A 13,796-nucleotide genomic window follows, 5' to 3' on the forward strand; every position below is an offset into this window, starting at 1 on the left:
GGTACACAAAGTACCCTCCACCCCACACAGTAAAGTGACTTCCAGAGTTTAGAAGTAGATGTAGATGTGTAATATTTTCACATTTTATTGTGACCAGATAGTTATGTCTGATTTGTTGGACATCTAACCTCAGGTCTTAGTAAACATTGGTATGATGACATTCCAGTGGGCCAAGATGAGGTGAATATCTCAGTTTGGAGGAAACCCTTGCTGCCAGAGATAGTTGCCATAGTTAGTTATAAAGGGCTACAAAATGTGGACAACTGGGATTGCTCTAGATAATCATGATAACAGCAACTAGTTGATTCACAGTGCAGCACACCACTCACTAACTATGTTGACCACCACCACCAACAACAACAACAACAACAACAATAATAATAATAATAATAATAATAATAATAATAATCTGTTTACAAGGCATACATGTACCTCTGCTTACCTTATTACATCACAGGACAAAAAGATGAGCATGGGCACTGTGTGTGTGAACATGATGAAAAGTTGCTAGGATTGATGAGTCACAGGACACATTAGTGTGACTCCATACATCTTAGTTTCCAACAAGGCAATATTGTCATGTCAAAAACACAATCAAGTCCAAATCTGAAGGGGGCGTTGTCAGTTAAGTACAAGAAGGAGAACTGAAAGCACATTTATTACTGACACCATTGTGTGGTCAGAACAGGACTGAACTAGTGGATGGAGAGTGCAGCAGTTTATACAAATATCAAGTACTCCAGAATGTTGGTATTTACACAAACATTGAATATTCTAGAGTATATGACCATTAAAAACATAAGGTATTTCAAGAACCTTCCAGAACTGATCTGTACTAAATAACAAGTAATTGCTGGTAGTTGAGTTTGAACTGGTGACCCACAGCATGCCAGCCAGCCATGCTAAGCACTGTACCATGTTGCAAGCATTGCAGCTTGTGGCATTATCCAGGTAGACATTTTTGCATGGGTGATATTAACACATAATGAGATGGAGCCCCTGATAAATCTTCTATCATCCCTCACTCTGGTATGATAGAGGAACCAACTTTTCAAGCATGTGTGTCTGTTTGTTCACTTACTGCACTCTGCAAGTGACCTCTACTTTCAACATAACAGTCCACAACTCCATCACTTCCTGATTGTTTCAGACTGTTTTGATTAAGTGTTCAGTGATCTGAGGGAGGGTGGTTGTGTGATCTGTTCAGTTTTCTGAACTCCATCTGGGAAGCCATCAAGCAAGATTACGAGTGCTTTGAGCCCAACTTCAACAATCTATCTGAATTGTCGATGTTGTTTAGTGGTTATGCATTAGAATGACTTCCCAATGCTTTGAGTGTCTCAGAGTGTCCAGTCATGGCATGTGCCATCATCAGGGTGAAAGTAAGGTGCAACAAGTTGTTTGGTAAATATCTCTAGTTCAGATGTTCATGAGTGTATAACGGTGGTGTCTTTTAGGTAACTGATGTGAAAGTCTTTAATTTTCTTTTGCAGGACCATCAGCAGAAAGAAAAATGTTAAGGAATCTAACGATGTTGTCAAGAAATTTGTTTTTTGAGACTCGTCAAGTAATGTTGGTTATTTTGATTTCAGGATTGTATGGTTGGGTTCAACTTTGCTAATGAGGAAGAGGCTTCTTTGGTAAAGACTGTATTATTTGAAAAACTTGAAGCAAGGAAGCAACATAAAGGTGAATTTTTACTATCTTTTTGTGTGTTATAGCTAGTAAATTTGGTAATTGTGTTTGTATGCTCAATTTTTTTGTCAGTTGATTCAATCATATTGCTATTTTCCTTGCAATGGTTGCCAGAGAAACTACTTTTGCAAAGCCAAAAGGAAATCAAATTTACATTGAAGCAGGACAGATATAAGTTACGGAATATTACAAGGAAACTAAAATGAATTTATAACTCCATTCATGAAAAATGCTAAATACTTCTGTGAAGTTGTGAGTGAACTGCTGGATGTTAGAAACTTTCTGCTGTAATATTTTGTCACATTCTTCTGGCCATCTTCAGTTGTACGCTAGTGAAGGTATACCAAGCTCATCTGTTTAAGACCCAGGTGGCACATGCATGGTGCATTTGTAAGTGGGTATGCACATGTTACTTGAGTGCATGTGCCTCTGTTGCAAGTATGTACGTTGCTACGTGGTGAAGTTTCCTTTATTAATATCAGATCAGTCACCCTTTCTGTTTTAGCTTTGAGCAGGACGTCAGCTACATACAGCATGCACTGTCCAGCTGGATGCCACCCTGATTAATAAGATCCAAAAACAGTTGTATTTCCACTGATTACTAAGTGATGGTGTCCCAAAAGTTTGATGTGTGGCTATTTCTCTCATGAGATTCAGAGGGTGCTACAGACAAAACAACAATGAGGATGATGCCTTCAAGATGACAGCTTACATGCAGCCTCAGTCCTTGTGGTACCATCAAAGATGACTTGATACTGCTGCATAAGGTAGACATTTACAGGATTCTGTGATTGTGGAAGATCTTATATAGGGCAAATGACACTTACAATTTAGGAGTGCACCGTGGAACAGGAATGCAGACGCATACTTATTTCTTTCGAGCCATCAGGTGTGCTGTTACTGAACATCTCTTAATTGTCTTGGGGCTGGGCCAAGGCAAACTGGACCTACACCGAACAGGTAGTAAATTTTTTAGTGACTTGGAATGTAAGTGCCACAGAGAGTTTGTGCTTGATGATCTATTATCAATTTTTAAAGGGGAAATCTATGATGACAAAACTGTATCTGTGTTGGTATGATGTGTTAATTTGTCTCGTACACCTCTTTCACCATGACTGGTGGACTTCGTTAGCTTCATCAAGGAGGCTGTTCGCTTTCTTACACAAGTTGCAACAGAGTAAATTAGTGAGGAGTCTTGCAGAGTGTTGACGAGAGGCACTCCACAAAGAGTAACGTTTCATCTGTGTAGAGGGTAGCCCTCTGTAATGTAGGAGCAGACATGGATAGCATAGTACTTAAAGTGGATAAAGGTAACGCTACAGTGATCATGCCATGGGAGAACCAGTTGTAAGATCAGTGTTTTAGCTAGATTACATTAGATTCAGTTTTCGTTACATAGACCCAAAAGGAGATGATTCTCTTGGGTGTGGAATGTGTCAGAAAGTATAACATAAAAAACATAAGCATGTTCACCATAAGCTTCTCAAAGTAATTGGTATGATTCAGCAGCAGTTTTTTCAAATGAAAACAAAAAATTAATGCTGTCCTTGAATGCTCTTTGTCCAGTATAAATTTCGACATATTGAACACAACAGCACATCACTGTGCACACACTTTTCCAATTTATCATTTGTGCACATGTGACACTTGTTGATGACACAACAAAATGGTGCAGTGTCAAATCTTTATAACACAAACTGCAGCAGTTCAACATATGTTGTCTGAAATGTTCATTTCAAACTTGTAAACCTGGTAATATTCTGCACTTAAAAGTATTTGATATAATGCATTTGGAAATGTATTTTATTTCAGAAAGAAACTTAATTTATGTTCACCTTCTGTCCTTGTTTTTCTGTAGCAAGGCGTTCTCATACCTCTCCGCAGTCTCGACAGGTTAATGTGCACCAGACAGGGCCACTATTGCCTGGAGATAATCTTCATATGGCCAATGGAGTCATCCCATCTCGTCAGATCCACATTCCCACTGGTAATAAGTAACATCATTGTTACAAAATTAATAAAAAAGCATGTTGTAAAAGTGTCATAATTCATGTATAACCCTATATATTTATTATGGTTTCCTACATGTGTTAATGTGAGTCCAAAGAATTTAAACATTTGTCCATACTATGTGGAGCAGGAAAGAACATTTTTTAAGGCAGAATAAAGTAAAACACTTTTGAGGGTCATAATGAGGGGAGGACAACTATTGGGGATTGAATAAGTCACATGGTGCTTCTGGCAGCCTTGTGCAGAGTGCTTTGATCTTTATTTCTTGGTGATAAAAGCTGTTTGGCATGATGTTAAAATTAGTGGGTGCTAAATAGATTTACTACTGAGGCAATATTTATTTCTAGTAATGTAAGAGTGGGAAATTAGGAGCAGCTTTTAACATGTCATATAATCTGTGTTCTAGCTGTCCTTATCACACCTAACCATATACTTACTGGTCAGTGCTACAGTCCTTGTAGAACCTTGGTTTCCTTTGTCATCTCCCTCCATTCTTCTCTGTCCATTGCTTTTCTTCTCTAATTTCTGCCTCCCATTGCTTTGAGATCCTCCTCCATATCTTCAGGCCACCTTTTCCTGGGTCTTCCTCTTCTCCTTGGGAGCTTTCCTATATATGCTTTCATAATACTCAGAGTATCTGGCATTCCCAGTGCATGACCAGCCCATCTTATTCTTCCTTGCTTGATTTCCACTACAATATTCACCTGTCCAAAAAGTGTCTGTAGTTCTGCATTTGGACTTATTTTCCAGATTTCTTCCTCCTTCTCTCCCCCAAATATCTTTCTCAAAATCTTCCTTCCCATCTCAGTAACCAGCCTTCTTCATTTGTACTCATCTCCCAGCCTTTCAATCCATACATCACTATAGGTTATAATATAGGAAAATATATTTTGATTTTTGCATTCCTACTAACATATTTGGACTTGAATATATTCTGCAAGGAATAATGACATTGGTTTCCACTTGCTACTCTTTCTCGAATTTCTACTGCTATTCTGTTATCTTCTGTTATTGTCGAATCTAAACTTTTAAACTCTTCTATTGTTTGATAATCATTCCCATTTATTTTTATTGCAGTCTCTCCTCTATCCCTACCAGGATCTCCCATCATCATATACTTTGTTTTGCCTATATTCACTACCCGTCCTAACTTTCGCACTGCTCCTTCTAAAGCAATATAATTACTTTTCAAAGCTCTGATATTCCTTGCAATTAATGCTACATTATCAGCATATATACCAGCTGCATCTGCCGATTAAACATTGTTCTCCCTTGGTTTGTTGGCATCTGCCGAATTACCTTCTCTAGTGCTAAGTTAAAGAAAAGTGCAGAGACCACAACTGCCTGCTGCAGGCGCCTCCCTACAGGAACCTCTCATGACAGTTCTTGTTCTATTCTGACCTTGCAAACTGTTGCTTTTCATTATCATTTTGAATGATATCCCAAATTTTAGCAGGGTTCTAAAATCTGTCATGTCTTGGAAAATTGTATTCATGTCTAAGCTGTGCTTGTTTAAAATCGGTGTACACCTGGTGAAGTTCCAGAATTAATTTTTCACTCTGCAGTAAATGTGCGCTGATATGAAACTTCCTGGCAGATTGAACTGTGTGCTGGACGGAGAGTCATACTTGGGGCATTTGCTTTCGTGGGCAAGTGCTCTACCGATTGAGCTACCCAAGCATGACTCACGACTCTGGCAGGTAGGAGATGAGGTACTGGCAGAAGTAAAGCTGTGAAAATGGGTTGTGAGTCATGCTTAGGTATATCAGTAGAGCACTTGCCCATGAAAGGCAAAAGTCCTGTGTTTGATTTTTGGTCTGGCACACAGTTTTAATTTGCCAGAAAGTTTCAAATGATGAAGTTGTGTGTCATATTCATAAAATTTCTCTAACATTTCTCTCAGTAAAAATATGTGGTTAATTGTGGATTTATTTCTTCCTAATCTAACCTGTTAATCTCCTAGTATCCTTTCCAGCCAGCATTCTGTGAGGCTAAAATCTTACTAAACATCTTATACATTGTATCCAAGAGAGTAATCCTGTGGTAATTGCTACATTCTGCCTTATAACCTTTCTTATGTATTCAGCAGATTATCTCATATACCAATACTTTCCCATTTCTTTCTTTATCACTATTTCATATCTCAATTCATTAACACCCTACTCCATAGTCTTTCCCCCAAATTTTGGTAATTCAGCATCTGTGCCATCTTCTCCTGCTGCTTTATTATTCTTTAAGTTTTTGATTGCATTCTTCACTTCCTGTAAGTCTGGTGGTTTGAGTTCCTGTTTCCCCGCTTAAAATTCTAATTCCATTTCTGGTTCCTCCTTTTCCTCATTCAAGCTTTCCTCCCATTTACTTCCCCCATTTTCCATCAAGTAGCTCAGTAAAATACTGTTGCCATCTTCCCAAAAGTTTACTTTTGTCTCGAGTTATCCTTACAGAAAACTACTCTATGTTGAAATCCTTTTGTCATTTCTGTAGGTTTTTCATAGAACTTCCGTGTCTCATTATTGTCCCTCATTTCATCCAACTGTTATATGTTCCTCCATTTATTCTGCCTTTTCTTCATCCTACATAACTTATCTGCTCTTTGCCTCTTCTCTCTATTGTTTTCCACTGCTAGTCTTATTTTCTTTGGCAGCATTCTTTGCCTTGCTTCATTTCTCCCTTTGAGTATTGATGAGCACTCCTTGTTGAACCATTTCCCTGTTCTTTTGTATTCTGCCCTCCCCTGTATTCCTTCCGTGACTATGCTGATGGCCATTTTCAGTACCTCCCATTTAGTTTTCCCATCCAATTCCTTTCCCGTGTTCTTTCTTGTCTTGAGAATCTCATCCAGTGTCTTTCTGTGTTCTTCCTGCTTTTATTTAATTTGGAGAGTTTCGTTATTGTGTTTCTCTTTTCCCCTACTTTTTTGTTTCTTGCCATATCTATCTTCTGTTTATATCTGACACAATCGAAGTAGTGATCTGTGTCTCCATTTGTCGCCTTTACTGCTACTGATTTCAATAGTGTCTGATATGTGGCACACATTTTTAATCACATTGTCTATTTGATTTCTTGTAACTCTGTCTGGCAATGCCAAAGTACACTTTTTAATGTCTTTCCTTGGACACCATGTGCTTTTTATCATCATCATCATCATCATCATCATCATCATCATCCCCTTCACATTAGTGAAGTCTAACAGCCTTAGCCCATTATCATTACTGACGTCATGCAGGCTTTCTTTTGCTATTATGCTTCTATACACCTAATTACATTTGCCTTCATTGAGATACATATAAGAAGACCCGTATCATGATGGCCTGTATCCCCTCCTTCATACGTCAGTATATATTTCCCCCATGCAATCATTCCCTGTCCTTTCTATTGCATTTTGTGCTGTGTAGAAATTTTCAGTCTAGACTTATCCATTTCTCCTCTATTTCTTGCAATTTGTCGGGTCCCTCAATTTTGCGAAGATACTTCACTCTGCTCACTACAATAATGTACCTGTTTTGAGCCGAGGTCTGACCCTTTAAGATAGCATGATTCGTTTTGTGTGGAAATCTTGACAGTCAGTAAGGCTGATTGCTCACCTTTCCTCTTCACGTATCTTCATTTTATGTTTATTCTTAAATTTTAAATGTAATTAAGAAGAATGAAATAATTTTATGTGCTAGGGTTTCATTTTTTTTGGAAAAGAACGATAAGCAGAAACCCGTACAGTTTTAGAAGTAGTTTTATAACTGATCAACATAACTATTGTACACTATAGCACCTTGAAATGTGGTTTCTTGCAGTATAATTCTCACTCATCTTAGGAGTCCCCTTATAAAACCTAGTCAAGTTTGAAAATTGGTTTGCCTACTTACTGTTCATTTGTCTGTGCATAGATGAACTGGACTTACATTCCATGTACTGTGTGTTTGTCTTGCTAAACTTAGTAACTGTCGAGGAATTCTAATTTGCTTGTATAACAGAAGCTTTGTGCCTGGGGTATCCTATATTTTTTCTATTTATTCAAATAAACTTAGTTTTGAAACTAATATTTAATTTCTTGTAGAAACTGTTACTTTCTCAGCTCCATTGCTCTGGAAGCACGTATTTTTTCATGTGTGTAGTAATTCTGATGTGGTACCAAATTTTGCAGGCTCTGGCAAAAGGAAGGAAAAGGATCCAAAAAGACGTATAACAAAGGCTGATATAAGTGGTCCAAAGGATTTCCGTCATGTGACTCATGTGGGATGGGATCCAAATAAAGGATTTGACTTGGATAATGTTGATGATCCTCAGCTGAAACAATTTTTTGTTAAGGTTTGTTGACACCAAGCTTTTCAGTACGTACTCCTTTGCAAAAGAGCACTTAATTTGATCTCTGACTTTTTCATAGAAATTTTGCTGGACTTTTTACATCTCATCCAAATCAATTCTGAAACATCTAATAATTACTGTGGTGAAAAGGTGAACAAACAGATCAGAAAAAGCACAATAGGTTTGTAAAACAAAATTACAGAAGTTTGCACTTTCAGAAGTGTGTGCCAGTTTCTTTGTAACTGAGGATGCTAGGAAGAGAGTTCAGAGAAATCATTAAAGGATTCACCATCTGTGGTTGTGGAGAATAATTTATGATTTTTATGTGTAGTGGTGGTAGTTTGGGTTGTTTGTGGTAGGTCATAACTGTGTTTCATTTTACTTTCGGTGAAGTTCTTGTGAAGTTAGATTCACAACATCTTTCCAATAATAAATGACTTTTCATCACTTGCTTGTGATTCAAACAGGAGGAACATTTGGAAAAGTCAAACATGTTGTAACAGGTCAAGCTTAAGGGTAATTAGTCCAAATGAATCTTCTGATACTACTTTCACTTGTTATGAACTTGATCCATTCTCTGTTGTAATATATGTGATCGTGATTTTATACGAGTTTGTGAGACATGGATTCTTTTCGAGTTACACTTGTTTCGTATTTATGTATAAATTATGAAAAACATTGTTTTGAGTTACAGTGTATATACATATAATCACAAAAAGTTGGTCATTCTATAAATTTCACTTATCAGTAACCATAAATGTAATTTATTGGAGAATTTGTGTCTGTAAAGGATATAATTTGCATTCATTTCAACCACACAATTAATAATGAATGTGCCTTGTACCTACCAAATCTCCAAATTTTATATAAGCTTTACCAAACTGTAATTTATTATTCGTTAAATAAATGGTCATCATTCTATTCCGAAAATGTAGTTAACTTGACTTGATACAAAAATACAAAATTTTTAAATGTACATAAACTTTTTCACATGAAGTATTTTGGAATTTCCAATATTTAATTCTGAACTTTTTAAAATATCTTATAAGACTATTTTGATTCTCAGATTTTTCTATTCGTAAAAATAGGCAACTTATCCATATTCTCACTGTAGTTAAAAGTGGATGTTATTACCAATATTAATTTCATGAAGAAATATCTGGATACAAACGTAAGTTAGCAGTATCACCTAATACATTCCGAACCATTTAGTGCAGTTATAATTTTGTATTGTACTGAGACACATCGTAGTTGCCACGCCTCTGCGAGTAATTTGCAGGTCTTTTGTTCACAAAAAATGCGCAGGAATTAAGCTTCTTTGTTATAAGTGCGCATGATGGTCTCGTAAGAGTTTTACGGTGTTAACTTTTTATTCTGTTGGAAGCAAAAATGTGAATTCTTTCTTAATGCAACAATTTATTGTGAAAATTCTTTAATTGCTCAAGCAAATGTGCAATAGTGCACTTAAAGATTGGCATATGAGACAGACAAGTCAAATATTGGCTATACAACAAAACAGTGTTCTTTCTCACAATCAAGACTTGAGTGACCTATTATACCTCCTAGTCAACAAAAGCCACAGTTCAATGAAGATCAGCAACATATGGGTACATTGAATAGTTTCTCTTTCGTAGGATTATTAAATGTACCATGCCAGCATTAAAAGGCTTCAACATCAACTTTTTTATTTTGCTGACAGCTCTGCTTTGTGTGCTGTTTTTCATACAAATATGTAATTTTTTAACAGTGTTTGGACTATAGTTTTTGCAGAGCATTAAATAGTAATTGTATTATTCACTCATTGCTTGTCCTGGTATGCAGTTAACACAAAGTTGATGAACTGTTAGTGTTCACTGATACTATGTAAATCATTTGTGATAGGTAATGTAGTTTTTGATAATGAAAAAGCACCATGAATCATTGGGAGGGTAAGAAATGGATGCTATGTAAGGCAACTGATGATGAAACTGATAATTACAAGGTGTACAACTTTGCTTCCCCCCTTTTTTCTCCAACATTTGAGGCTTTAATTAAACAAATTGATTACACATGTATCATTCATTGTATTTTCTATCACTGGCCACTACTTTCTCCGATCTATTGGGCAGTGTACGAATCCTGTGTCGAAAAAATCGTTCATCTTCTGAAGCGATCCATAAATCGATCCAATTTGTGACTTCTTCATGAGATTGGAAGTGTTGATCAGTCAGGCCATGCGCCATTGATCTAAACAGGTGATAGTCAGACGGAGCAGTGACTGGAGAACATGGCGGGTGGGCTAGGTCTTCCCATTTTAACGTTTACATGTACGTTTTAACCTCTTTTGCAATGTGGGGTCAAGCGTTGTGCTGCAAAATCACTTTATCATGCCTCTCACTGTAATGCTCTGCTCAAATGCATCAATTGCGTTCAATAATGAGCACCTGTAATTGTTTCACTTGGTTTTAATGCCTCATAGTACACGATGCCGAGCTGGTCCCACCAGATCCAGAGCATGATCTTTGAGCGGTGAATATTTGGTTTGGCTGTCGATGTGGAAGCATGGCTGGGATATTGACAAGATTTTTTGCGTTTAGGGTTATCGTAATGAACCTATTTTTCGTCCCCGGTCACAATGCGATGCAGAAATCCCTTCCGTTTCTGCCTCTGAAGCAACTGTTCACAAACACACAAACTCCATTCAACGTCTCTTGGTTTCAGCTCACACGGGACCCAAGTTCCTTCTTTCTGAATCATGCCCATAGCCTTGAGACATTTTGAAATGGCTTACTGTGCCACTCCCACTAATCATGCCAATTCTTCTTTAGTTTGACACATGTCTTCACTCAGCAATGTCTCCATTTCTGCTTCTTCGAAAACATTCTCTCTTCCACCACTATGCCAGTCTGCAACGTTAAAATCATCGTTCTTGAATTGTTGAAATCACTCATGACACGTTATTTCACTAATAGCGTCCTTACCATACGTGCTTGAGAGCGTTCAATGAGACTCAGCTGCTGTTTGCTTCATACTGAAACAAAACAGTAACACCTCTCGCAAATGATGAGAATTAGGCTCGTAAACTCACATTTTCAATCAAGAACAACTTTATGATGCAAACACAAATAGACTAATGTTTGAACGAGGTTATGTTGACCAAGGTCAAAGCTTACTGCCTGACATCTGCAATCTGTTTCTTTTGACCACTACTTACCGTTGTCACCACCTATCAGCAAACGGTGGAAGCAAAGTTGTACATCTTGTAATAAGAACAAATCCTTTCTATGAAGTCAATTAATAAGAACAAAACCCTTCTGTGAAGTCAGTGCTACATATGAAAATTGTAGAGATGAAATACATGAGCTTTCAGAACACTCATAGGCTGTGTTCCAGTTTGTATTTCTTGGAAGGATGAAGCCTCCTTCAGAGCATAGCATATACCACCACTTTCTTGATCTGGTTGTTGGCTTTGTCACTTGTTGAAAGTGTACACAATAAGGCGAGACAGCAGATGGGACGTAGGCTTTCTTCAAAACATAGTATGAATAGTTATTGGATGTGTTTTGAAACAGGTTAGCAGAGGATGCCTAAGAAATGCATCAAATGGTTATGATTAGATATTTTAGTGATGAAGGCTTTATACCAGCTCACTGTGGTGCTACAAAATATGTTTCCTTCTCATTATATAAACAAATCTTAAATTTCATTGATTTGTATTATAACTAACATTGCATGACATAAATAATGTGATGTAAATCCTATGGTTTTTCTGTTGTTGTTGTTGTTGTTGTTGTTGTTGTTGTTGTCGTCGTCGTCGTCGTCGTCGTCGTCGTCCTTGTGGTCATCATATTTTGTCCAAAGACTGTTCTGATGCAGCTGTCCTCATTAGTCTATCATAAGTTTTCTAATGATTCCTTAATGGTAATTATATAAATAATATGTGAAGTTGACCACCAGTTTTTTTTAAAATAATTATTGATGTGCCTGTTTTGATAACAATGTGCCAATTAGGCTTTTAGTGCTGAAGCCTGTAGAGATCTAACTATGGTTTATTTTAAATGGCATTAATTCGAGCCCCCACTAATAATGTAGAGTCCCAAATAGATGACTCCTGTAGATGTACTTATCTTGTAGCCATTTGTTGTCCAGGGTTGCAGGTCCACTGCTTCTTATGTTGACTGAGGTGTTTTTTAGCTTTCTAAGGAATCCACAAACCCTTCAAACATAAGTTTAATTTTTTGTAGATAAACAATTATGCGAAATCAGTCTGCTGAAGTATCTCGCTGCATCAGTGAATCATTGTTGCCATCTAACAGTGACATCTTGGAAATGTGTGCACATTTGACATTTGTAGCTCTCAAAATGTCCTCTTCCTACACTGTCTGTATTGTGTCAAGACTGTTGCCACAACTGCCCAAGCGCCATTACACTTTGGTTGGGGCTTATTACCTCATTCTAGTGACTGATGACATCATTGCCTTGCCATTAGACAGGCTCCACATCTGAATTAAATCATGTCCTATGACTCAAATTAAATTTAAGGAATTCTGATGGCATTAAAATGATTTTGGGAGTCTTACACAAATTGCTAAAGCTGATCGCATGCAAATTGTGTTAATAATATTTTGATTGAACCAGGTTGAAAGGTGGTGAAAGGGCTGAAAACATAAAAAAATCATTGGAAAAATGTAAAAATTAAAAAATAAAACACCATATTATTGTGATGTATATCAGTAATTCCTTTTGATCAGAGGATTGTGAAACTGAAACTGGATTTTGTCTGGGCAAAGTATTACAAAAGTTATCAACATTTTAATTAAATAATAGCAACTAAAAACACCTTTTAACTAAAACTAATTACTAGAATTGAGGTATTTTGACCTCTTGCTTTGACTGAAATACATCAATTGCCTCAAAAGGCTTTTCTAAAAAAAAAAAAAAAAAAAATTATCAAAATTAATGTGAACTGTGTTCTCGCATCAGCCAGGCTTTGTTGTTTTGATTGTTCCTCATTTTTTAATTGAATCCATGATGCTAGCTATTTACACAAAACCTATTGTGTCCTTGTGAATAAGAGGTTGTTCTGTCTTTCAGTACATATTTGTAAAGCTGCTGATAATTTCTAGAAGATAAATCAAATTCAAAACCTTTAAGCACACTAAGAAAGCTGGGAAAGCAGATACAAGTAAAAATATTGATGTAGAAGGGACAGATAATTTCAAGCAATTTTGTGTAGTGCCCGAAACTGTCTGTTACATTACATCAAACCTGACTTTTATTTAGTAGAATGGCAGATTATTATTTAAAAGGCAGTTTTTATTTGGATCGGTCAATTCAGAATAGAGCAGTTGCTCGTAGTCGATGGCTGATTTCTGAAGAGCAGTGAGTTGAATAGAGTTGTATCACAGTTTGACACACTGCATTGAGACACATAATTGATTTTCTCATAAAAGGTTCAGAATGTGACCTGAGATCGAATTTACTGCTGTGGATGACTAGAGCTAGTGTGCTAACCATTCTTACCAGAAAAAAATGACAGATTTTTAACTCCAGTTGTGTATGAAGTATGAAATGTTGACTGTGGTGTAAAAGAGGTATCCCAGAACATTCACTGATGTTAATTGTCTGTGATTTGTGCCAGACTTCAGTAAAGCCATATTATTGTTTATGCCCAGCACCAGTTATCCAGATTCCAGAAAGCTATAAAATAACACTAGACAGTGACAGTAGTGCTGTCATTGGACTTAAGAATAAAGTTGTGTATTTTACGTTGATATGTCATGTATTTGGTTCAGAACAAATGAGAAAGTTTG

General features: G+C 36.8%; 1 protein-coding gene across 1 annotated transcript in view; it reads left to right on the forward strand.

The window, feature by feature from the left end:
* LOC124555208 (neural Wiskott-Aldrich syndrome protein-like) overlaps positions 1–13,796 on the forward strand; it is a 95,670-nt gene that overhangs the window by 24,777 nt on the left and 57,097 nt on the right. Inside the window, exons 4-6 of the mRNA XM_047129058.1 lie at positions 1,593–1,689; positions 3,554–3,682; positions 7,844–8,007. Coding sequence (XP_046985014.1) covers positions 1,593–1,689; positions 3,554–3,682; positions 7,844–8,007 — 390 coding nt within the window. The remainder of the gene's footprint in view (positions 1–1,592; positions 1,690–3,553; positions 3,683–7,843; positions 8,008–13,796) is intronic.

This window comes from Schistocerca americana, chromosome X (assembly GCF_021461395.2).
Source record: "Schistocerca americana isolate TAMUIC-IGC-003095 chromosome X, iqSchAmer2.1, whole genome shotgun sequence".
Taxonomy (NCBI): domain Eukaryota; kingdom Metazoa; phylum Arthropoda; class Insecta; order Orthoptera; family Acrididae; genus Schistocerca; species Schistocerca americana.